This window comes from Oncorhynchus masou, chromosome 22, assembly GCF_036934945.1.
Source record: "Oncorhynchus masou masou isolate Uvic2021 chromosome 22, UVic_Omas_1.1, whole genome shotgun sequence".
Classification (NCBI taxonomy): Eukaryota; Metazoa; Chordata; class Actinopteri; order Salmoniformes; family Salmonidae; genus Oncorhynchus; species Oncorhynchus masou.
The window spans coordinates 1492371-1520353 of NC_088233.1; the positions used below are offsets into that span (position 1 = coordinate 1492371).

The 27983-nt window shown below is 43.1% G+C and overlaps 1 protein-coding gene across 1 annotated transcript; it reads right to left on the minus strand.

Annotated features, from left to right (window-relative positions):
* Positions 1-27983, minus strand: LOC135508620 (guanylyl cyclase-activating protein 1-like). The gene is made up of 4 exons (XM_064928862.1): positions 27789-27983; positions 2466-2615; positions 322-409; positions 1-143 (listed from the first exon to the last, which is right to left on the minus strand). The coding sequence occupies exons 1-4, from the start codon at positions 27981-27983 to the stop codon at positions 1-3; spliced, it is 576 nt and encodes a 191-aa protein (XP_064784934.1).

Genomic DNA, 27983 nt, shown 5'->3' on the forward strand with positions numbered 1-27983 from the left:
TCATTCGGGTGATTTGACCTGCTTTTTCTGTCCGTTGACAATGATCTTTAGAACGTTGGTGAGGTCCATCATCTTTCCCAACATCTCCATGATGTCTTGGTGGTCCCTGGCTCCTTCGATAAACTCCTCCAGAGTCAACTCACCTGGAGGTGTGAACAATTCAAAAATAAACAGAACAAGATACACATTGGCTTCCTAGAGGATGGCAATTAAAAGCATTAAAAGCTAACTTAAACTCCACCCCTAGAATACCTATCTGTACTATGGGCAAGCTCACCCCGTTTCAATAAATGTACATCTCTAAATGTTGATCGTTCTTACCTTCGTTATTTATGTCAACCTTCTCATAGATGAGGGTCACAATCTCCTCCGTAGGAGAGTCATAACATCTGGTGATGTCCTGGATAGCCTGAAGTAATCAAAACAGAACAAAGAGCTGAAGTCACAGAGAATATCATTAGAAATAAGCGTTTTTATACCTTCATGTCTTCCTCTGGGGCTCTGTCTTCCTCTGGGGTTCTGTCATCCTCTGGGGTTCTGTCATCCTCTGGGATTCTGTCATTCTCTGGGATTCTGTCATCCACTGGGGTTCTGTCATCCTCTGGGATTCTGTCATCCTCTGGGATTCTGTCATTCTCTGGGGTTCTGTAATCCTCTGGGTATCTGTCATTCTGTCATCCTCTGGGGTGCTGTCATCCCCTGGAATTTTGTCATCCTCTGGGATCCGTCATCCTCTGGAGTTCTGTTATCCTCTGGGGTTCTGTCATCCTCTGGCTATTCTGTCATCCTCTGGCTATTCTGTCATCCTCTGGCTATTCTGTCATCCTCTGGGATTCTGTCATCCTGTCATCCTCTGGGGGTTCTGTCATCCTCTGGGGTTCTGTCATCCTGTCATCCTCTGGGGTTCAGTCATCCTCTGGGGTTCTTTCATCCTCTGGGGTTCTGTCATCCTGTCATCCTCTGGGGTTCTGTCATCCTCTGGGGTTCTGTCATCCTGTCATCCTCTGGGGTTCTGTCATCCTCTGGGATTCAGTCATCCTCTGGGAGCCTGTCATCCTCTGGGAGCCTGTCATCCCCTGGGGTTCTGTCATCCTCTGGGGTTCAGTCATCCTCTGGGAGCCTGTCATCCTCTGGGAGCCTGTCATCCCCTGGGGTTCTGTCATCCTCTGGGGTTCTGTAATCCTCTGGGTTCTGTCATCCTGTCATCCTGTCATCCCCTGGGGTTCTGTCATCCTCTGGGTATTCTGTCATCCTCTTGGTATTCTGTCATCCTCTGGGGTTCTGTCGTCCCTGGGGTTCTGTCATCCTCTAGGATTGTGTCATCCTCTGGGGTTCTGTCATTCTGTCATCCTCTGGGGTTCTGTCATCCTGTCATCCTCTGGGGTTCAGTCATCCTCTGAGATTCTTTCATACTGTCATCCTCTGGGGTTCTGTCATCCTCTGGGAGCCTGTCATCCTCTGGGGTTCTGTCATCCTCTGGGGTTCTGTCATCCCCATGGGTTCTCTCATCCTCTGGGGTTCTGTAATCCTCTGGGTTCTGTCATCCCCTGGGGTTCTGTCATCCTGTCATCCTCTGGGGTTCTGTCATCCCCTGGGGTTCTGTCATCCCCTGGGGTTCTGTCATGCTCTGGGTATTCCGTCATCCTCTGGGTATTCCGTCATCCTCTGGGGTTCTGTCATCCCCTGGGGTTCTGTCATCCTCTGGGAGCCTGTCATCCTCTGTGATTCTGTCATCCTCTGGGGTTCTGTCATCCTCTGGGGTTCTGTCATCCTCTGGGGTTCTGTCATCCTGTCATCCTCTGGGGTTCTGTCATCCTCTGGGACTCTGTCATCCTCTGGGGTTCTGTCATCCTCTGGGATTCTGTCATCCTCTGGGGTTCTACTCTAGGCCCCAGAATATATCCTCAGATAGAGTCCGTTAACCGTTTGGACTGTTTGAAGCCAATCCACAACAGTCAGTTACAGTTACGTTTTTTTTATAGCACTCTACTTTCTTAGTTCACCGATAAGCCTTAAAAAAATATATACTCTTATTGGAAATGTTTCCTCTAAACAGGATAAGACATTTTTTTGAATGACTGCGTCTTTATGGTGACTTCAATAGGACCTCTAACAGGATAAATGTAAAAAATTAATCCAACTCAGAATTCTACAGTATCTTTTTCTGCTACATAATTTCCAATGTAGCTAGCTAGCAAAGCAGCAGATTGATCGACAACATACAGTAGTGAGGGATATATTTAGGTTAGGATTAGATTAGCAACCTTTTGTTGATGTGTACCGTCTAGTTGTCGGCTAATTAAACCTTTCTGATCCCCTTCACAGTTAATCTCTCTGAAGTCTATATTTCAGTGGCGATATAGAGAGTTTGTAATGTTCCTCAAGGCTCTGAGCCTGATAAAGATGGCTGTATAAAAATCACAGCAACTAAATGACATAAATAATAAATAAATATAGCAGCCCACCTTGAATATTGTCCCCATTTCATCTTGGTCAATCTTGCCGTTTCCGTCCTGATCGAAAAGTTTGAAGTACCATTTCAGTTTCTGGTTGATTTCTCCTTTCAGCATCAGACTGACTGCTGCTATGTACTCTACAAAGTCTATATATCCATCCTGGAAGGAGAAATATGAATGTTAGACAACAACAAAAAAAGAGAATAGATACTTACTATAACTTTCTGGTTAACACCAACACCTAATGTAATTATAATTTCCCAGTACAGTTGCCTCTCAAGGTTGCCTCTCACGGATGCCTCTCAAAGTTGCCTCTCACGGATGCCTCTCAAAGTTGCCTCTCACGGATGCCTCTCAAAGTTGCCTCTCACGGATGCCTCTCAAAGTTGCCTCTCACGGATGCCTCTCAAAGTTGCCTCTCACGGATGCCTCTCAAAGTTGCCTCTCAAGATGCCTCTCAAGTTGCCTCTCACGGATGCCTCTCAAGGATGCCTCTCACGATGGTCTATGTCAGGTATACCCAGAGTGCTGAGGGTACGCCAAATTTCCAACGGGGCAATACATATGAGTGAGTTTTTTTCTCACTGCCAAAAAATAAAATTAAACCATCTAGTGTTCAGCGAAATAACAACACAATGTCAAATACAGGAAGCCTAGTCAAATAATTAACATCCAATCACATTAACCGAGAGGCTCTTGGGTACACGGCAGCATCCACCGAGAGGCTCTTGCTGCCAAGGGAATGCCTGACAGCTTGAAAGATGTTTTAGGCACTCCAGTATAGTGAAAATGGTTAACTTTGTTAACCTCTTACACTTATGGTGGTGCTATTTCATTTTGGAAGAAAAACGTTCCGTTTTAAACAAGATATTTTGTCACAAAAAGATGCTCGACTATGCATATAATTGCTACTGTTCGAAAGAAAACACTCTGACGTGTCCAGAAATACAAATATCTTCTCTGTGCGTGCCCTTTAACGTGAGCTTCAGGCAAAACCAAGATGACTTGGCATCCAGGAAATGACAAGGATTTTTGAGGCTCTGTCTTTCATGATCTCCTTATATGGCTGTGAACGCAAGAGGAATGAGTCTGCCCTTTCTGTCGTTTCCCCAAGGTGTCTGCAGCATTGTGACGTATTTGTTGGCAGATCGTTGGAAGATTGACCATAAGAGACCACATTTACCACGTGTCCGCCCGGTGTCCTGCGCGAAATTGGTGCGCAAAAGTCACCTGCCAGTATTTTTCCATGGGGCACAGAGAGAAGCAAGCTTCCAAGAACTGCATGTCAATGAAGAGATATGTGAAAAAACACCTTGAGGATTGATTCCAAACAACGTTTGCCATGTTTCGGTCGATATTATGTAGTTAATCCGGAAAAGTTTCACGTTGTAGGTGACTGCATTTTCGGTTCGTTTCGGTAGCCAGGCGCAATGTAGAAAACGGAACGATTTCTCCTACACACAGACGCTTTCAGGAAACACTGCGCATTTGGTATGTGGCTGGGAGTCTCCTCATTGAAAACATCAGAAGCTCTTCAAAGGTAAATGATTTTATTTATTTGGTTATCTGGCTTTTGTGAAAATGTTGCGTGCTACATGCTACACAAAAATGCTATGCTAGCTTTGCATACTCTTACACAAATTAGTCAATTTCTATGGTTCAAAAGCATATTTTGAAAATCTGAGATGACAGTGTTGTTAAGAAAAGGCTAAGCTTGAGAGCAAACGCATTATTTTAATTTTATTTGCGATTTTCAGAAATCGTTAACGTTGCGTTATGCTAATGAGCCTGAGGCTTAGTCACAATCCCGGATCGGGATGGGGAGTTTCAAGAGGTTAAAGCAAGGCCCCTGAACTATCGTGTATTTTCTGCACTATGCAATGATATGGGCAGCAACCATGTAACGCTTTTACAACATACAGAAGTGCGCTGGTTATCAAGGGGCAAAGTATTGACATGTTTTTTCAAACTGAGAGAAGAGCTTAAAGTTTTCTTTACTGACCATAATTGTCACTTACATGATGAGTTTCTCACACAACTGACCTATCTGGGTGATGTTTTTCTCACCTGAATGATCTGAATCTAGGATTACAGGGACTCTCCGCAACTATATTCAACGTGCAGGACAAAATCGAGGCTATGATTAAGAAGTTGGAGCTCTTCTCTGTCTGCATTAACAAGGACGTCACACAGGTCTTTCCATCATTGTATGATTTTTGTGTGCAGATTACGGACAATGTCAAATATGATAAAGCGAATCACCTGAGTGAGTTGGGTTCGCAATTACGCAGGTACTTTCCCAAACGGACGACACAAACAACTGGATTCGTTATCCCTTTCATGCCCTGCCTCCAGTCCACTTACTGATATCTGAACAAGAGAGCCTCATTGAAATTGCAACAAGTGTTTCTGTGAAAATCAATTGAATCAGAAGCCAGATGTCTGGATTGGGTTGCGATCAGAGTATCCTGCCTTGGCAAAGCTCTCTGTTAAGACACAGATGCCCTTTGCAACCACAGTTGGAGTCAGATGTTTACATCCACTGTCACGCCTTGGTCTTAGTATTGTGTGTTTTAGTTTATTAGTTAGTCAGACCAGGGTGTGACATGGGGTTATTATGTATTGTAGTTTCATATTGGGGTTTGTAGTAGTTGGGATTGTAGTTGATTAGGGGGTGTGTGTGTGTGTTAATTAGGTTGGCTGCCTGAGGCGGTTCTCAATCGGAGTCAGGTGCTTCTCGTTGTCGCTGATTGGGAACCGTATTTAGGTAGCCTGATTTCGCTTTGCATTTCGTGGGTGATTGTTCCTGTCTCTGTGTAGGTAGCACCAGTCAGGCTGTATTAGGTTTCGTTCTGTTTGTTGTTTTTTTGTATTTATTCAAGTTATTCGTGTTAGTCCGTTCGTTTTGTCTTCTCTAATAAACATGAGTAACATACACGCTGCATTTCGGTCCGACTCTCCTTCAACAACAAAAGAAAGCCGTTACAGAATCACCCACCACTCTCGGACCGAGCAGCGTGTCAACAGGCAGGAGCAGCGTAAACAGGAGCAGCGTTTTAACAGGCAACGACAGCTGGAGAAGCAAAGGGAGGAGGAATTAGAAACGGCTGAAGCGGAGAGGCGCTGGTATGAGGAGGCAGCAAGGCGACGTGGATGGCAACAAGTGGAGGCACTAAGGAGAGAAGAGGCAGCCAGAGATTGGAGCCGACGATACGAGGAACACGGTTGGCAAGGAAGCCCGAAAAGCAGCCCCAAATTTTTTTTTTTTGGGGGGCTATCAGGGAGTATGGCTGCGTCAGGTAGGAGACCTGCGCAATCTCCCTGTGCTTACCGGGGGCTAGAGAGACCGGGCAGGCACCGTGTTATGCAGTGGTGCGCACGGTGTCCCCAGTGCGGGTGCATAGCCCGGTGCGGTATATTTCAGCTCCGCGTATCGGCCGGGCTAGATTGAGCGTCGAGCCAAATGCTATGAAGCCGGCTCTACGCATCCGTTCTCCAGTGCGTCTCCTTGGGCCGGTTTTCATGGCACCAGCCTTGCGCTCTGTTTCTCCGGTTAGCCTACATAGCCCAGTGCGGGCTATTTCTCCTCACAGCACTTGCAGGGCAACCGAGAGTATTCAACCAGGTAAGGTTGGGCAGGCTCGGTGCTCAAGAGCTCCAGTGCGCCTGCACGGTCCGGTCTATCCAGAACCACCTCCACACCCCAGCCCTCCAGTAGCAGCTCCCGCACTAGGCTTCCTGTGCGTGTCCTCGGCCAAATACCACCAGTGCCAGCACCACGCATCAGGCCTACAGTGCGCCTCGCCTGTTCAGCGCAGCCAGCGCTTTCTCCCTCTCCTGCGCTGTCGGAGTCTCCCGTCTGTTCAGCGGTTCTAGAGCCTTCCTCCTCTACAGCGCTGCCGGAGCCTCCTGTCTGTATACAGCAGCCTGAGCTGCTAGTCTGCATGGAGTTGCCAGTCTGCATGGAGCTGCCAATCTGCAAGAAGCCGCCAGAGCTGTCAATCTGCATGGAGCAGCCAGAGCCGTCAGTCAGCATGAAGCAGCCAGATCTGCCAGTCAGCCAGACTCTTCCAGATCTGCCAGTCAACCAGACTCTTCCAGATCTGCCTGTCAGCCAGACCCTTCAAGTCAACCAGACTCTTCCAGATCTGCCAGTCAGCCAGACTCTTCCAGATCTGCCAGTCAGCCAGACTCTTCCAGATCTGCCAGTCAACCAGACTCTTCCAGATCTGCCAGTCAGCCAGACTCTTCCAGATCTGCCAGTCAGCCAGACTCTTCCAGATCTGCCAGTCAACCAGACTCTTCCAGATCTGCCAGTCATCCAGACTCTTCCAGATCTGCCAGTCAGCCAGACTCTTCCAGATCTGCCAGTCAGCCAGACTCTTCCAGATCTGCCAGTCAGCCAGACTCTTCCAGATCTGCCAGTCAACCAGACTCTTCCAGATCTGCCAGTCAATCAGACTCTTCCAGATCTGCCAGTCAGCCAGACTCTTCCAGATCTGCCAGTCAACCAGACTCTTTCAGATCCGCCAGTCAACCAGACCCTTCCAGATCCGCCAGTCAGCCAGGATCTGCCAGATCTGCTAGTCAGCCAGGATCCTCCAGTCAGCCAGGATCTGCCAGATCTGCCTGTCAGCCAGGATCCGCCAGTCAGCCAGGATCTGCCAGATCTGCTAGTCAGCCAGGATCCGCCAGTCAGCCAGGATCCGCCAGTCAGCCAGGATCCGCCGGATTCTACTTCCTGGCTGGGCTTTTTCTCAGTACTGGGCTTTTTCTCAGTGCTGGGCTGCCTCTCAGTGCTGAGCTGCCCCTCTGTCCCGAGCTGCCCCTTTGTCCCGAGCTGTCACTCAGTCCCGAGCTGTCACTCAGTCCCGAGCTGTCCCTCAGTCCCGAGCTGTCCCTCAGTCCCGAGCTGTCCCTCAGTCCCGAGCTGCCTCAGTCCCGAGCTGTCCCTCAGTCACGAGCTGCTTTTCTATTATGTAGGGTTCTGGGTGAGGACTATTCGGCCATGGTCGGCGGTTAGGGTGGATTATCTATGGACGCGAAGGGGAGGAACATTGACATTTTGAAGTGGGGTCACGTCCGGAGCCGGAACCGCCACCATGGACAGACACCCACCCGGACCCTCCCTATGGTTTTGAGGTGCGTTCGGGAGTCCGCACCTTAGGGGGTTCTGTCACGCCTTGGTCTTAGTATTGTGTTTTAGTTTATTGGTTAGTCAGACCAGGGTGTGACATGGGGTTATTATGTATTGTAGTTTCATATTGGGGTTTGTAGTAGTTGGGATTGTAGTTGATTAGGGGTGTGTGTGTGTGTGTTAATTAGGTTGGCTGCCTGAGGCGGTTCTCAATCGGAGTCAGGGGCTTCTCGTTGTCGCTGATTGGGAACCGTATTTAGGTAGCCTGATTTCGCTTTGCATTTCGTGGGTGATTGTTCCTGTCTCTGTGTAGGTAGCACCAGTCAGGCTGTATTAGGTTTCGTTCCGTTTGTTGTTTTTTTGTATTATTCAAGTTATTCGTGTTAGTCCGTTCGTTTTGTCTTCTCTAATAAACATGAATAACATACACGCTGCATTTCGGTCCGACTCTCCTTCAACAACAAAAGAACGCCGTTACATCCACCTTAGCCAAATACATTTAAACTCAGTTTTTCACAATTCCTGACATTTAATCAGAGTAAAAATTCCCTGTCTTGTGTCAGTTCGGATCACCACTTTATTTTAAGAATGTGAAATGTCAGAATAATTTTTATTTTACCTTTATTTAACCAGGCAAGTCAGTTTTAAGAACAAATTGTTATTTTCAATGACGGCCTAGGAACAGTGGGTTAACTGCCTGTTCAGGGGCAGAGCGACAGATTTGTACCTTGTCAGCTCGGGGGTTTGAACTTGCAACCTTCCGGTCACTAGTCCAACGCTCTAACCACTAGGCTACCCTGCCGCCCCATTTATTTTCAGCTTTTATTTCATTTATTTATTTCATCACATTCCCAGTGGGTCAGAAGTTTACATACATACATACATACATTCAATTAGTATTTGGTAGCATTGCATTGAAATTGTTCAACTTGGGCCAATCGTTTCGGGTAGCCTTCCACAAGCTTCCCACAACAAGTTGGGTGAGTTTTGGCCCATACCTCCTGACCGAGCTGGTGTAACTAAGTCAGGTTTGTAGGCCTCCTTGCTCGCACACGCTTTTTCAGTTCTGCCCACAAATTGTCTATAGGATTGAGGTCAGAGCTTTTTGATGGCCACTCCATTACCTTGACTTTGTTGTCATTTTGCCACAAATTTGGAAGTATGCTTGGGGTTATTGTTAATTTTGAAGACCCATTTGTGACCAAGCTTTAACTTCCTGACTGATGTCTTGAGATGTTGCCTCAATATATCCACATAATTTCCCCCCTCATGATGCCATCTATTTTGTGAAGTGCACCAATCCCTCCTGCAGCAAAGCACCCCCACAACATGATGCTGTCACCCCGTGCTTCACGGTTGGGATGGTGTTCTTTGGCTTGCAAGCCTCCCCTTTTTCCTCCAAACATAACAATTGTCATTATGGCCAAACAGTTATATTTTTGTTTCATCAGCCATTTCTCCAAAAGTACAATCTTTGTCTCCATGTGCAGTTGCAAACTGTAGTCTGGCTTTTTTATGGAGGTTTTGGAGCAGTGGCTTCTTCTCGCTGAGCGGACTTTCAGGTTATGTCGATATAGCACTCATTTTACTGTGTATATACAGTGGGGATAACAAGTATTTTATACACTGAAGAGTTTGCAGGTTTTCCTACTTACAAAGCATGTAGAGGTCTGATTTTTTTTACATAGGTACACTTCAACTGTGAGAGACGGAATCTAAAACAAAAATCACATTGTATGATTTTTAACCCCAAACACCAATCAATTCAGGTATTGAAGCACGTTGGCTAGGAAAAACACCCTAGAAAGGCCAACACCTAGGAAGAAACCTAGAGAGGAACCAGGCTATGAGGGTGGCCAGTCCTCTTCTGGATCTGCCGGGTGGAGATTATAACAGAACATGGCCAAGATGTTCAAATGTTCATAAATGACCAGCATGGTCAAAAAATAGGTCTGGGACAAGTAGCACGTCCAGTGAACAGGTCAGGATTCCATAGCCGTAGGCAGAACAGTTGAAACTGGAGCAGCAGCATGGCCAGGTGGACTGGGGACAGCAAGGAGTCATCATGCCAGGTAGTCCTGAGGCATGGTCCTACGGTTCAGGTCCTCCGAGAGACAGAAAGAAAGACCTGCACAAGGCTGGGATGGGCTACAGGACAATAGGCAAGCAGCTTGGTGAGAAGGCAACAATTGTTGGCGCAATTATTAGAAAATGGAAGAAGTTCAAGATGACGGTCAATCACCCTCGGTCTGGGGCTCCATGCAAGATCTCACCTCGTGGAGCATCAATGATCATGAGGAAGGTGAGGGATCAGCCCAGAACTACACGGCAGGACCTGGTCAATGACCTGAAGAGAGCTGGGACCACAGTCTCAAAGAAAACCATTAGTAACACACTACGCCGTCATGGATTAAAATCCTGCATCGCACGCAAGGTCCCCCTGGTCTAAACTCCACTCGCCGTGTTTGGAGGAAGAAGGATGAGTACAACCCCAAGAACACCATCACAACCGTGAAGCATGGAGATGGAAAAATCATTCTTTGGGGATGCTTTTCTGCAAAGGGGACAGGACAACTGCACCGTATTGAGGGGGAGGATGGATGGGGCCATGTATCGCGAGATCTTGGCAAACAACCTCCTTCCCTCAGTAAGAGCATTGAAAATGGGTCGTGGCTGGGTCTTCCAGCATGACAACGACCCGAAACACACAGCCAGGGCAACTTAGGAGTGGCTCCGTAAGAAGCATCTCAAGGTCCTGGAGTGGCCTAGCCAGTCTCAGACCTGAACCAAATAGAAAATCTTTGGAGGGAGCTGAAAGTCCGTATTGCCCAGCAACAGCCCCGAAACCTGAAGGATCTGGAGAAGGTCTGTATGGAGGAGTGTGCCAAAATCCCTGCTGCAGTGTGTGCAAACCTGGTCAAGAACTACAGGAAGCGTGATCTCTGTAATTGCAAACAAAGGTTTCTGTACCAAATATTAAGTTATGCTTTTCTGATGTATCAAATACTTATGTCATGCAATAAAATGCAAATTAATTACTTAAAAATAATACAATGTGATTTTCTGTATTTTTGTTTTAGATTCCATCTCTCACAGTTGAAGTGTACCTATGATAAAGATTACAGACCTCTACATGCTTTGTAAGTAGGAAAACCTGCAAAATCGGCAGTGTATCAAATACTTGTTCTCCCACTATAGATACTTTTGTACCTGTTTCCTCCAGCATCTTCACAAGGTCCTTTGCTGTTGTTCTGGAATTGATTTGCACTTTTTGCACCAAAGTACGTTCATCTCTAGGAGACAGAACGCATTTTCTTTCCTGAGCGGTATGATGGCTGCATGGTCCCATGGTGTTTATACTTGTGTACTATTGTTTATACAGATGAACATGGTACCTTCAGGCGTTTGGAAATTTCTCCCAGGGATGAACCAGAGTTGTAGAGGTCTACATATTTTTCTTCTGAGGTTTGGGCTGATTTCTTTTGATTTTCCCATAATGTCAAGTAAAGAGGCACTGAGTTTGAAGGGAGGCCTTGAACTACAGGGGGCAAAAGTATTTAGTCAGCCACCAATTGTGCAAGTTCTCCCACTTAAAGATGAGAGAGACCTGTAATTTTCATCATAGGTACACTTCAACTATGACAGACAAAATTAGAAAATAAATCCAGAAAATCACATTGTAGGATTGTTAATGAATTTATTTGCAAATGATGGTGGAAAATAAGTATTTGGTGAATAACAAATGTTTATCTCAATACATTGTTATATACCCTTTGTTGGCAATGACAGAGGGTCAAACGTTTTCTGTAAGTCTTCACAAGGTTTTCACACACTTTTTGCTGGTATTTTGGCCCATTCCTCCATGCAGATCTCCTCATTTGGATCATCCAAATGCTCTCTAGCAAAACTTCAGATGGGCCTGGACATGTACTGGCTTAAGCAGGGGGACACGTCTGGCACTGCAGGATTTGAGTTCCCTGGCAGCGTAGTGTGTGTTACTGATGGTAGGCTTTGTTACTTTGGTCCCAACTCTCTCAACTCTCTGTCATTTCACTAGGTTCCCCCCGTGTGGTTCTGGGATTTTTGCTCACCGTTCTTGTGATTATTTTGACCCCACGGGGTGAGATCTTGCGTGGAGCCCCAGATCGAGGAGATTATCAGTGGTCTTGTATGTCTTCCATTTCCTAATAATTGCTCCCACAGTTGATTTCTTCAAACCAAGCTGCTTACCTATTGCAGATTCAGTCTTCCCAGCCTGGTGCAGGTCTACAATTTTGTTTGTGGTGTCCTTTGACAGCTTTTGGTCTTGGCCATAGTGGAGTTTGGAGTGTGACTGTTTGAGGTTGTGGACAGGTGTCTTTTATACTGATAACAAGTTCAAACAGGTGCCATTAATACAGGTAACGAGTGGAGGACAGAGGAGCCTCACAGGTCTGTGAGAGCCAGAAATCTTGCTTGTTTGTAGGTGACCAAATACTTATTTTCCACCATAATTTGCAAATAAATTCATTAAAAATCCTACAATGTGATTTTCTGGATTTTTTTTTTCTCATTTTGTCTGTCATAGTTGAAGTGTACTATGATGAAAATTACAGGCCTCTCTCATCTTTAAGTGGGAGAACTTGCACAATTGGTGGCTGACTAAATACTTTTTTGCCCCACTGTACATCCACAGGTACACCTCCAATTGACTAAAATGATGTCAATTACCCTATCAGAAGCTTCTAAAGCCATGACATCGTTTTCTGGAATTTTCCAAGCTGTTTAAAGGCACAGTCAACTTAATGTATGTAAACTTCTGACCCACTGGATTTTAGATTCAATTAATTATAAGTGAAATAATCTGTCTGTAAACAATTGTTGGAAAAATTACTTGTGTCATGCAAAAAGTAGATGTCCTAACCGACTTGCCAAAACTATAGTTTGTCAACAAGAAATTTGTGGAGTGGTTGAAAAATGAGTTTTAACTACTCCAACCTAAGTGTATGTAAAGTTCGACTTCAACTATTGGTGAGTGGATTCTTGGGCCCTCACGAGCGTGAATACTAAATACAGGCACAGACTGTGTGTGGAAAATGATTTAAGACTGAGACTCTCTCCAATACAACCCAACATTGCAGAGTTATGTGCATCCTTCCAGGCACACCCTTGTCATTAACCTGTGGTGAGTTATTCACAATTTTCAAATGTAAGATGGTTAAAAAAGAGCAAAATGATTGATTATTATTATATTACTATTTGTGCGCTGGTCCTATTAGAGCTCATTGTCACTTCCCATGAGCCGGGTGTGACAAAAACTCACACTCATTCTGATGTTTAATAAATGTATTGTATAGTGTGTGTGTGGCAGGCTTACAATGATGGCAAAAAACAACATTTGAGAGTGCGCTGACCCTTTAGAGGGGTACAGTTGAGAGGCTAGAGGGGTACAGCTGACCCTGGTGCTAGAGGGGGTACAGTTGACCCTGGGGCTAGAGGGGGTACAGCTGACCCTGGTGCTAGAGGGGGTACAGCTGACCCTGGTGCTAGAGGGGTACAGTTGACCCTGGGGCTAGAGGGGGTACAGCTGACCCTGGGGTTAGAGGGGGTACAGCTGACCCTGGGGTTAGAGGGGGTACAGCTGACCCAGGGGCTAGAGGGGATACAGTTGACCCTGGGGCTAGAGGGGGTACAGCTGACCCTGGTGCTAGAGGGGTACAGCTGACCCTGGGGCTAGAGGGGTACAGCTGACCCTGGGGTTAGAGGGGTACAGCTGACCCTGGGGTTAGAGGGGTACAGCTGACCCAGGGGCTAGAGGGGATACAGCTGACCCTAGGCCTAGAGGGGGTACAGTTGACCCTGGTGCTAGAGGGGATATAGCTGACCCTGGGCCTAGAGGGGGTACAGCTGACCCTGGACCTAGAGGGGGTACAGATGACCCTGGGGCTAGACGGGGTACAGATGACCCTGTGGTTAGAGGGGGTACAGAGACGGGGTACAGATGACCCTGGGGCTAGGCGGGGTACAGATGACCCTGTGGTTAGAGGGGGTACAGATGACCCTGTGGTTAGAGGGGTACAGTGACCCTGTGGCTAGAGGGGGTACAGATGACCCTGGGGCTAGAGGGGGCATGCAGCTGGAGGTTGAATTTTCGAAGGGTACGAGACTATGAGAAGTTTGGGAACCACTGCTCTATGTCAACAATAAGACAGGAAGGTCTGGGTCAACAGTAAGACAGGATGGTATGGGTCAACAGTAAGACAGGATGGTATGGGTCAACAGTAAGACAGGATGGTCTGGGTCAACAGTAAGACAGGATGGTCTGGGTCAACAGTAAGACAGGATGGTATGGGTCAACAGTAAGACAGGATGGTATGGGTCAACAATAAGACAGGATGGTATGGGTCAACAATAAGACAGGATGGTCTGGGTCAGCAGTAAGACAGGATGGTATGGGTCAACAGTAAGACAGGATGGTCTGGGTCAACAGTAAGACAGGATGGTCTGGGTCAACAGTAAGACAGGATGGTATGGGTCAACAGTAAGACAGGATGGTCTGGGTCAACAATAAGACAGGATGGTATGGGTCAACAATAAGACAGGATGGTCTGGGTCAACAGTAAGACAGGATGGTCTGGGTCAACAGTAAGACAGGATGGTCTGGGTCAACAGTAAGACAGGATGGTCTGGGTCAACAGTAAGACAGGATGGTCTGGGTCAACAATAAGACAGGATGGTCTGGGTCAACAGTAAGACAGGATGGTGGGTCAACAGTAAGACAGGATGGTCTGGGTCAACAGTAAGACAGGATGGTCTGGGTCAACAATAAGACAGGATGGTCTGGGTCAACAGTAAGACAGGATGGTCTGGGTCAACAATAAGACAGGATGGTCTGGGTCAACAGTAAGACAGGATGGTCTGGGTCAACAGTAAGACAAGATGGTCTGGGTCAACAATAAGACAGGATGGTCTGGGTCAACAGTAAGACAGGATGGTCTGGGTCAACAGTAAGACAAGATGGTCTGGGTCAACAATAAGACAGGATGGTCTGGGTCAACAGTAAGACAGGATGGTCTGGGTCAACAGTAAGACAGGATGGTCTGGGTCAACAATAAGACAGGATGGTCTGGGTCAACAGTAAGACAGGATGGTCTGGGTCAACAGTAAGACAGGATGGTCTGGGTCAACAGTAAGACAAGATGGTCTGGGTCAACAATAAGACAGGATGGTCTGGGTCAGCAGTAAGACAGGATGGTCTGGGTCAACAGTAAGACAGGATGGTCTGGGTCAACAATAAGACAGGATGGTCTGGGTCAACAGTAAGACAGGATGGTCTGGGTCAACAGTAAGACAGGATGGTCTGGGTCAACAGTAAGACAGGATGGTCTGGGTCAACAATAAGACAGGATGGTCTGGGTCAACAATAAGACAGGATGGTCTGGGTCAACAATAAGACAGGATGGTCTGGGTCAACAGTAAGACAGGATGGTCTGGGTCAACAGTAAGACAGGATGGTCTGGGTCAACAATAAGACAGGATGGTCTGGGTCAACAATAAGACAGGATGGTCTGGGTCAACAGTAAGACAGGATGGTCTGGGTCAACAGTAAGACAGGATGGTCTGGGTCAACAGTAAGACAGGATGGTCTGGGTCAACAGTAAGACAGGATGGTCTGGGTCAACAATAAGACAGGATGGTCTGGGTCAGCAATAAGACAGGATGGTCTGGGTCAACAATAAGACAGGATGGTCTGGGTCAACAATAAGACAGGATGGTCTGGGTCAACAATAAGACAGGATGGTCTGGGTCAACAATAAGACAGGATGGTCTGGGTCAACAGTAAGACAGGATGGTCTATGTCAACAATAAGACAGGATGGTCTGGGTCAAGCAATAAGACAGGATGGTCTGGGTCAACAGTAAGACAGGATGGTCTGGGTCAACAATAAGACAGGATGGTCTGGGTCAACAATAAGACAGGATGGTCTGGGTCAACAATAAGACAGGATGGTCTGGGTCAACAATAAGACAGGATGGTCTGGGTCAACAGTAAGACAGGATGGTCTGGGTCAACAATAAGACAGGATGGTCTGGGTCAACAGTAAGACAGGATGGTCTGGGTCAACAATAAGACAGGATGGTCTGGGTCAACAGTAAGACAGGATGGTCAAATCAAATCAAATTTTATTTGTCACATACACATGGTTAGCAGATGTTAATGCGAGTGTAGCGAAATGCTTGTGCTTCCAGTTCCGACAATGCAGTAATAACCAACAAGTAATCTAACTAACAATTCCAAAACTAATATCTTATACACAGTGTAAGGGGATAAAGAATATGTACATAAAGATATGAATGAGTGATGGTGCAGAGCAGCATAGGCAAGATACAGTAGATGGTATCGAGTACAGTATATACATATGAGATGAGTATGTAAACAAAGTGGCATAGTTAAAGTGGCTAGTGATACATGTATTACATAAGGATGCAGTAGATGATAGAGTACATAGAGTACAGTATATACGTATACATATGAGATGAATAATGTAGGGTATGTAAACATTATATTAGGTAGCATTGTTTAAAGTGGCTAGTGATATATTTTACATCCTTTCCTATAAATTCCCATTATTGAAGTGGCTGGAGTTGAGTCAGTGTGTTGGCAGCAGCCACTCAATGTTATTGGTTGCTGTGGTAGATCTACTGTCTCTATTATATTATAAAATACCAGCTTAAACTACTGTCTCTTTGTCTCTATTATATTATGACAGACCAGCTAGATCTACTGTCTCTATTATATTATAACAGACCAAGTAGATATACTGTCTCTATTATATTATGACAGACCAGGTAGATCTACTGTCTCTATTATAAAATGACAGACCAGGTAGATATACTGTCTCTATTATATTATGACAGACCAGCTAGATCTACTGTCTCTATTATATTATGACAGACCAGGTAGATATACTGTCTCTATTATATTATGACAGACCAGGTAGATATACTGTCTCTATTATATTATGACAGACCAGGTAGATATACTGTCTCTATTATATTATGACAGACCAGCTAGATCTACTGTGTCCATTATATTATGACAGACCAGCTAGATCTACTGTCTCTATTATATTATGACAGACCAGGTAAATATACTGTCTCTATTATATTATGACAGACCAGCTAGATCTACTGTCTCTATTATAAAATGACAGACCAGGTAGATATACTGTCTCTATTATATTATGACAGACCAGCTAGATCTATTGTCTCTATTATATTTTGACAGAGCAGGTAGATCTACTGTTTCTATTATATTATAAAATACCAGCTTAATCTACTGTCTCTATTATAGTATGATAGACCAGCTAGATCTACTGTCTCTATTATATATTATGACAGACCAGGTAGATCTACTGTCTCTATTATATTATGACAGACCAGCTAGATCTACTGTCTCTATTATATTATGACAGACCAGCTAGATCTACTGTCTCTATTATATTATGACAGACCAGTAGATATACTGTCTCTATTATATTATGACAGACCAGCTAGATCTACTGTCTCTATTATATTTTGACAGACCAGGTAGATCTACTGTCTCTATTATATTATGACAGACCAGGTAGATATACTGTCTCTATTATATTATGACAGACCAGCTAGATCTACTGTCTCTATTATATTATGACAGACCAGGTAGATATACTGTCTCTATTATATTATGACAGACCAGCTAGATCTACTGTCTCTATTATATTATGACAGACCAGGTAGATATACTGTCTCTATTATATTATGACAGACCAGCTAGATCTACTGTCTCTATTATATTATGACAGACCAGTAGATATACTGTCTCTATTATATTATGACAGACCAGCTAGATCTACTGTCTCTATTATAAAATGACAGACCAGGTAGATATACTGTCTCTATTATATTATGACAGACCAGCTAGATCTACTGTCTCTATTATATTTTGACAGAGCAGGTAGATCTACTGTCTCTATTATATTATAAAATACCAGCTTAATCTACTGTCTCTTTGTCTCTATTATATTATGATAGACCAGCTAGATCTACTGTCTCTATTATATTATGACAGACCAGCTAGATCTACTGTCTCTATTATATTATGACAGACCAGCTAGATCTACTGTCTCTATTATATTATGACAGACCAGCTAGATATACTGTCTCTATTATATTATGACAGACCAGCTAGATCTACTGTCTCTATTATATTTTGACAGACCAGGTAGATCTACTGTCTCTATTATATTATGACAGACCAGGTAGATATACTGTCTCTATTATATTATGACAGACCAGCTAGATCTACTGTCTCTATTATATTATGACAGACCAGCTAGATCTACTGTCTCTATTATATTATGACAGACCAGGTAGATCTACTGTCTCTATTATATTATGACAGACCAGGTAGATATACTGTCTCTATTATATTATGACAGACCAGCTAGATCTACTGTCTCTATTATATTATGACAGACAGGTAGATATACTGTCTCTATTATATTATGACAGAGCTAGATCTACTGTCTCTATTATATTATGACAGACCTAGATCTACTGTCTCTATTATATTATGACAGACCAGGTAGATATACTGTCTCTATTATATTATGACAGACCAGCTAGATCTACTGTCTCTATTATATTATGACAGACCAGGTAGATATACTGTCTCTATTATATTATGACAGACCAGCTAGATATACTGTCTCTATTATATTATGACAGACCAGCTAGATCTACTGTCTCTATTATATTATGACAGACCAGTAGATATACTGTCTCTATTATATTATGACAGACCAGCTAGATCTACTGTCTCTATTATATTATGACAGACCAGGTAGATATACTGTCTCTATTATATTATGACAGACCAGGTAGATCTACTGTCTCTATTATATTATGACAGACCAGGTAGATATACTGTCTCTATTATATTATGACAGACCAGCTAGATCTACTGTCTCTATTATATTATGACAGACCAGGTAGATATACTGTCTCTATTATATTATGACAGACCAGCTAGATCTACTGTCTCTATTATATTATGACAGACCAGCTAGATCTACTGTCTCTATTATATTATGACAGACCAGGTAGATATACTGTCTCTATTATATTATGACAGACCAGCTAGATCTACTGTCTCTATTATATTTTGACAGACCAGGTAGATCTACTGTCTCTATTATATTATAACAGACCAGCTTAGATCTACTGTCTCTTTGTCTCTATTATATTATGACAGACCAGCTAGATCTACTGTCTCTATTATATTATGACAGACCAGCTAGATCTACTGTCTCTATTATATTATGACAGACCAGCTAGATCTACTGTCTCTATTATATTATGACAGACCAGCTAGATCTACTGTCTCTATTATATTATGACAGACCAGGTAGATATACTGTCTCTATTATATTATGACAGACCAGCTAGATATACTGTCTCTATTATATTATGACAGACCAGCTAGATCTACTGTCTCTATTATATTATGACAGACCAAGTAGATATACTGTCTCTATTATATTATGACAGACCAGCTAGATCTACTGTCTCTATTATATTATGACAGACCAGGTAGATATACTGTCTCTATTATATTATGACAGACCAGCTAGATCTACTGTCTCTATTATATTATGACAGACCAGCTAGATATACTGTCTCTATTATATTATGACAGACCAGCTAGATCTACTGTCTCTATTATATTATGACAGACCAGCTAGATCTACTGTCTCTATTATATTATGACAGACCAGGTAGATATACTGTCTCTATTATATTATGACAGACCAGCTAGATCTACTGTCTCTATTATATTTTGACAGACCAGGTAGATCTACTGTCTCTATTATATTATAAAATACCAGCTTAATCTACTGTCTCTTTGTCTCTATTATATTATGACAGACCAGCTAGATCTACTGTCTCTATTATATTATGACAGACCAGCTAGATCTACTGTCTCTATTATATTATGACAGACCAGCTAGATCTACTGTGTCTATTACACTATGACAGACCAGGTAAATATACTGTATCTATTATATTATGACAGACCTGCTAGATGTACTGTCTCTATTATATTATGACAGACCAGCTAGATATACTGTCTCTATTATATTATGACAGACCAGCTAGATCTACTGTCTCTATTATATTTTGACAGAGCAGGTAGATCTACTGTTTCTATTATATTATAAAATACCAGCTTAATCTACTGTCTCTTTGTCTCTATTATAGTATGATAGACCAGCTAGATCTACTGTCTCTATTATATTATGACAGACCAGCTAGATCTACTGTCTCTATTATATTATGACAGACCAGGTAGATATACTGTCTCTATTATATTATGACAGACCAGCTAGATATACTGTCTCTATTATATTATGACAGACCAGCTAGATCTACTGTCTCTATTATATTATGACAGACCAGGTAGATATACTGTCTCTATTATATTATGACAGACCAGCTAGATCTACTGTCTCTATTATATTATGACAGACCAGGTAGATCTACTGTCTCTATTATATTATGACAGACCAGATATACTGTCTCTATTATATTATGACAGACCAGCTAGATCTACTGTCTCTATTATATTATGACAGACCAGGTAGATATACTGTCTCTATTATATTATGACAGACCAGCTAGATCTACTGTCTCTATTATATTATGACAGACCAGCTAGATCTACTGTCTCTATTATATTATGACAGACCAGGTAGATATACTGTCTCTATTATATTATGACAGACCAGCTAGATCTACTGTCTCTATTATATTATGACAGACCAGGTAGATTATACTGTCTGTGTCTATTATATTATGACAGACCAGCTAGATCTACTGTCTCTATTATATTATGACAGACCAGGCTAGATCTACTGTCTCTATTATATTATGACAGACCAGCTAGATCTACTGTCTCTATTATATTATGACAGACCAGCTAGATCTACTGTCTCTATTATATTATGACAGACCAGGTAGATATACTGTCTCTATTATATTATGACAGACAAGCTAGATATACTGTCTCTATTATATTATGACAGACCAGCTAGATCTACTGTCTCTATTATATTATGACAGACCAGGTAGATATACTGTCTCTATTATATTATGACAGACCAGGCTAGATCTACTGTCTCTATTATAAAATGACAGACCAGGTAGATATACTGTCTCTATTATATTATGACAGACCAGCTAGATCTACTGTCTCTATTATATTATGACAGACCAGCTAGATCTACTGTCTCTATTATATTATGACAGACCAGGTAGATATACTGTCTCTATTATATTATGACAGACCAGCTAGATCTACTGTCTCTATTATATTATGACAGACCAGGTAGATATACTATATCTATTATATTATGACAGACCAGGTAGATATACTGTCTCTATTATATTATGACAGACCAGCTAGATATACTGTCTCTATTATATTATGACAGACCAGCTAGATCTACTGTCTCTATTATATTATGACAGACCAGGTAGATATACTGTCTCTATTATATTATGACAGACCAGCTAGATCTACTGTCTCTATTATATTATGACAGACCAGGTAGATATACTGTCTCTATTATATTATGACAGACCAGCTAGATCTATTGTCTCTATTATATTTTGACAGAGCAGGTAGATCTACTGTTTCTATTATATTATAAAATACCAGCTTAATCTACTGTCTCTTTGTCTCTATTATAGTATGATAGACCAGCTAGATCTACTGTCTCTATTATATTATGACAGACCAGCTAGATCTACTGTCTCTATTATATTATGACAGACCAGGTAGATATACTGTCTCTATTATATTATGACAGACCAGCTAGATATACTGTCTCTATTATTTATGACAGACCAGGTAGATATACTGTCTCTATTATATTATGACAGACCAGGTAGATCTACTGTCTCTATTATATTATGACAGACCAGCTAGATCTACTGTCTCTATTATATTATGACAGACCAGCCAGATATACTGTCTCTATTATATTATGACAGACCAGGTAGATCTACTGTCTCTATTATATTATGACAGACCAGGTAGATATACTGTCTCTATTATATTATGACAGACCAGCTAGATCTACTGTCTCTATTATATTATGACAGACCAGGTAGATATACTGTCTCTATTATATTATGACAGACCAGCTAGATCTACTGTCTCTATTATATTATGACAGACCAGCTAGATCTACTGTCTCTATTATATTATGACAGACCAGGTAGATATACTGTCTCTATTATATTATGACAGACCATAGATTACTGTCTCTATTATATTATGACAGACCATATACTGTCTCTATTATATTATGACAGACCAGCTAGATCTACTGTCTCTATTATATTATGACAGACCAGGTAGATATACTGTCTCTATTATATTATGACAGACCAGCTAGATCTACTGTCTCTATTATATTATGACAGACCAGGTAGATATACTGTCTCTATTATATTATGACAGACCAGCTAGATGTACTGTCTCTATTATATTATGACAGTCCAGGTAGATATACTGTCTCTATTATATTTTGACAGACCAGCTAGATATACTGTCTCTATTATATTATGACAGACCAGCTAGATCTACTGTGTCTATTATATTATGACAGACCAGCTAGATCTACTGTCTCTATTATATTATGACAGACCAGGTAAATATACTGTCTCTATTATATTATGACAGACCAGCTAGATCTACTGTCTCTATTATATTATGACAGACCAGGTAGATATACTGTCTCTATTATATTATGACAGACCAGGCAGATCTACTGTCTCTATTATATTATGACAGACCAGCTAGATCTACTGTCTCTATTATATTATGACAGACCAGGTAGATATACTGTCTCTATTATATTATGACAGACCAGCTAGATCTACTGTCTCTATTATATTATGACAGACCAGCTAGATATACTGTCTCTATTATATTATGACAGACCAGCCAGATATACTGTCTCTATTATATTATGACAGACCAGCTAGATCTACTGTCTCTATTATATTATGACAGACCAGGTAGATATACTGTCTCTATTATATTATGACAGACCAGGTAGATCTACTATCTACTGTCTCTATTATATTATGACAGACCAGGTAGATATACTGTCTCTATTATATTATGACAGACCAGGTAGATCTACTGTCTCTATTATATTATGACAGACCAGGTAGATATACTGTCTCTATTATATTATGACAGACCAGCTAGATCTACTGTGTCTATTACATTATGACAGACCAGCTAGATCTACTGTCTCTATTATATTATGACATACCAGGTAAATATACTGTCTCTATTATATCATGACAGACCAGCTAGATCTACTGTCTCTATTATATTATGACAGACCAGCTAGATCTACTGTCTCTGTCTCTATTATATTATGACGACCCACATGGAGTTCCAGGTCTCCGGTAGCCTCTGGAACTGCCCGATCTGCGGCCAACAAGGCAGAGTTCATCTCAGCCTATGCCTCCCTCCAGTCCCTCGACTTCTTGGCACTGACGGAAACATGGATCACCACAGATAACACTGCTACTCCTACTGCTCTCTCTTCGTCCGCCCACGTGTTCTCGCACACCCGAGAGCTTCTGGTCAGCGGGGTGGTGGCACGGGATCCTCATCTCTCCCAAGTGGTCATTCTCTCTTTCTCCCCTTACCCATCTGTCTATCGCCTCCTTTGAATTCCATGCTGTCACAGTTACCAGCCCTTTCAAGCTTAACATCCTTATCATTTATCGCCCTCCAGGTTCCCTCGGAGAGTTCATCAATGAGCTTGATGCCTTGATAAGCTCCTTTCCTGAGGACGGCTCACCTCTCATAGTCCTGGGCGACTTTAACCTCCCCACGTCTACCTTTGACTCATTCCTCTCTGCCTCCTTCTTTCCACTCCTCTCCTCTTTTGACCTCACCCTCTCACCTTCCCCCCTACTCACGAGGCAGGCAATACGCTCGACCTCATCTTTACTAGATGCTGTTCTTCCACTAACCTCATTGCAACTCCCCTCCAAGTCTCCGACCACTACCTTGTATCCTTTTCCCTCTCGCTCTCATCCAACACTTCCCACACTGCCCCTACTCGGATGGTATCGCGCCGTCCCAACCTTCGCTCTCTCTCCCCCGCTATACTCTCTCTCTTCTCCTATCTCCTGATTCTGCCTCCTCAACCCTCCTCTCTTCCCTTTCTGCATCCTTTGACTCTCTATGTCCCTATCCTCCAGGCCGGCTCGGTCCTCCCCTCCCGCTCCGTGGCTCGACGACTCATTGCGAGCTCACAGAACAGGAGCTCCGGGCAGCCGAGCGGAAATGGAGGAAAACTTCGCCTCCCTGCGGACCTGGCATCCTTTCACTCCCTCCTCTCTACATTTTCCTCCTCTGTCTCTGCTGCTAAAGCCACTTTCTACCACTCTAAATTCCAAGCATCTGCCTCTAACCCTAGGAAGCTCTTTGCCACCTTCTCCTCCCTCCTGAATCCTCCTCCCCTCCCCCCTCCTCCCTCTCTGCAGATGACTTCGTCAACCATTTTGAAAAGAAGGTCGACGACATCCGATCCTCGTTTGCTAAGTCAAACGACACCGCTGGTTCTGCTCACACTGCCCTACCCTGTGCTCTGACCTCTTTCTCCCCTCTCTCTCCAGATGAAATCTCGCTTCTTGTGACGGCCGGCCGCCCAACAACCTGCCCGCTGACCCTATCCCCTCCTCTCTTCTCCAGACCATTTCCGGAGACCTTCTCCCTTACCTCACCTCGCTCATCAACTCATCCCTGACCGCTGGCTACGTCCCTTCCGTCTTCAAGAGAGCGAGAGTTGCACCCCTTCTGAAAAAACCTACACTCGATCCCTCCGATGTCAACAACTACAGACCAGTATCCCTTCTTTCTTTTCTCTCCAAAACTCTTGAACGTGCCGTCCTTGGCCAGCTCTCCCGCTATCTCTCTCAGAATGACCTTCTTGATCCAAATCAGTCAGGTTTCAAGACTAGTCATTCAACTGAGACTGCTCTTCTCTGTATCACGGAGGCGCTCCGCACTGCTAAAGCTAACTCTCTCTCCTCTGCTCTCATCCTTCTAGACCTATCGGCTGCCTTCGATACTGTGAACCATCAGATCCTCCTCTCCACCCTCTCCGAGTTGGGCATCTCCGGCGCGGCCCACGCTGGATTGCGTCCTACCTGACAGGTCGCTCCTACCAGGTGGCGTGGCGAGAATCTGTCTCCTCACCACGCGCTCTCACCACTGGTGTCCCCCAGGGCTCTGTTCTAGGCCCTCTCCTATTCTACCAAGTCACTTGGCTCTGTCATAACCTCACATGGTCTCTCCTATCATTGCTATGCAGACGACACACAATTAATCTTCTCCTTTCCCCTTCTGATGACCAGGTGGCGAATCGCATCTCTGCATGTCTGGCAGACATATCAGTGTGGATGACGGATCACCACCTCAAGCTGAACTTCGGCAAGACGGAGCTGCTCTTCCTCCCGGGGAAGGACTGCCCGTTCCATGATCTCGCCATCACGGTTGACAACTCCATTGTGTCCTCCTCCCAGAGCGCTAAGAACCTTGGCGTGATCCTGGACAACACCCTGTCGTTCTCAACTAACATCAAGGCGGTGGCCCGTTCCTGTAGGTTCATGCTCTACAACATCCGCAGAGTACGACCCTGCCTCACACAGGAAGCGGCGCAGGTCCTAATCCAGGCACTTGTCATCTCCCGTCTGGATTACTGCAACTCGCTGTTGGCTGGGCTCCCTGCCTGTGCCATTAAACCCCTACAACTCATCCAGAACGCGCAGCCCGTCTGGTGTTCAACCTTCCCAAGTTCTCTCACGTCACCCTGCTCCTCCGCTCTCTCCACTGGCTTCCAGTTGAAGCTCGCATCCGCTACAAGACCATGGTGCTTGCCTACGGAGCTGTGAGGGGAACGGCACCGCAGTACCTCCAGGCTCTGATCAGGCCCTACACCCAAACAAGGGCACTGCGTTCATCCACCTCTGGCCTGCTCGCCTCCCTACCACTGAGGAAGTACAGTTCCCGCTCAGCCCAGTCAAAACTGTTCGCTGCTCTGGCCCCCCAATGGTGGAACAAACTCCCTCACGACGCCAGGACAGCGGAGTCAATCACCACCTTCCGGAGACACCTGAAACCCCACCTCTTTAAGGAATACCTAGGATAGGATAAAGTAATCCTTCTCACCCCCTTAAATGATTTAGATGCACTATTGTAAAGTGGCTGTTCCACTGGATGTCATAAGGTGAATTCACCAATTTGTAAGTCGCTCTGGATAAGAGCGTCTGTCAAATGACTTAAATGTAATGTAATGTAAATGTATATACACATATATACATACACATACCTATATAGACATACATATACACATATATACATACACATACCTATATAGACATACATATACACATATATACATACACATCCTATATAGACATATATATACACATATATACATACACAACCTATATAGACATACATATACACATATATACATACATACCTATATAGACATACATATACACATATATACATACATATATACATATATACATACACATCCTATATAGACATACATATACACATATAAACATACACATCCTATATAGACATACATATACACATATATACATACACATCCTATATAGACATACATATACACATATATACATACACATCCTATATAGACATACATATATATACATATATACATACACATCCTATATAGACATACATATACACATATATACATACACATCCTATATAGACATACATATACACATATATACATACACATCCTATATAGACATACATATACCTATATAGACATACATATACACATATATACATACATATACCTATATAGACATACATATACACACATATACATACACATACCTATATAGACATATATATATACATATATACATACACATCCTATATAGACATACATATACACATATATACATACACATCCTATATATACATACATATACACATATATACATACACATCCTATATAGACATATATATACACATATATACATACACATACCTATATAGACATACATATACACACATATACATACACACATACCTATATAGACATATATATATATATACATATATATACACACATCCTATATAGACATACATATACACATATATACATACACATCCTATATAGACATACATATACACATATATACATACACATCCTATATAGACATATATATACACATATATACATACACATCCTATATAGACATACATATACACATATATACATACACATCCTATATAGACATATATATATACACATATATACATACACATACCTATATAGACATACATATACACATATATACATACACATCCTATATAGACATACTTTTTAAAAGAATATCCCTTTATTATTATTCCACACAAACCCTACCACCGATCCCCCAGTTGGAGAAAACTAATAAACACTCCTACCTTAAATATAAAATAAAAATATATCGCATTTAGCAGACGCTTTTGTCCAAAGCGACTTACAAGTCAGCTGGGGCCGCTACTTTTACATATGGGTGGCCCCAGCGGAATCGAACCCACGACGCTTGGCGTTGCAAGCGCCATGCTCTACCGACTGAGCCACACAGGACCTTCAGTTTATACACATTTTACAGACACAATCTATTTTACAATTAGTTATATTTTGTTTGTTTTTAGTCCTTCCTCTATTTCTGATGTCCATCCAGTTTGATTTCTATTTGTAACTGTGCTATTTCACAACATTTCTGAGCCTATATACATATTACAGACCCCCGTATGTTTTACATTGGTTATCTTGTTGTTATTAGCCCACCCTTCAGCTCCATTCAACCTCTCCCATCTGTCTCTCAACACAATCCATTTTTGGATTTCTATTTGCCATATATTTTTCAACTTAATTAATTCATCTTTCCATCCCTGGTGGAACCGTGTCTTCGAACAGACAGGAGAGAGAGAGAGACAGAGAGGGAGAGAGAGAGAGAGAGAGAGAGAGAGAAGGAGAGAGAGAGAGGGAGAGAGAGACAGAGAGGGAGAGAGAGAGAGAACGAGGGTCTTCTTACCCCGTCCATGTCAAAGGTAAAGAAGACCTGGTCCACGTAGCTGCTAGCTTCTTCTGTCATCCCCTGCATCTCCAGCATCGTCTTCAGCTCAAACAACGTGATGAGTCCCGAAGGAGACTCTTTCATAAACTTGTTGTACCAGTGGTGCATGTCCTCTGCCAGGATATCGTCCAGGTTGGACTCGTAGGCGCCCAT

What these genes read in the sequence shown, in the direction of transcription:
- LOC135508620 (XM_064928862.1), bottom strand. Translation starts at nt 27,983, where the DNA reads ATGGGCGCCTACGAGTCCAACCTGGACGATATCCTGGCAGAGGACATG. An exon ending in TTACCTTTGACATGGACGGG is followed by an intron (nt 2,616 to 27,788) that starts GTAAGAAGACCC and finishes TTCTCCTTCCAG; the next exon opens with GATGGATATATAGACTTTGT. An exon ending in GGTTGACATAAATAACGAAG is followed by an intron (nt 144 to 321) that starts GTAAGAACGATC and finishes TCACACCTCCAG; the next exon opens with GTGAGTTGACTCTGGAGGAG.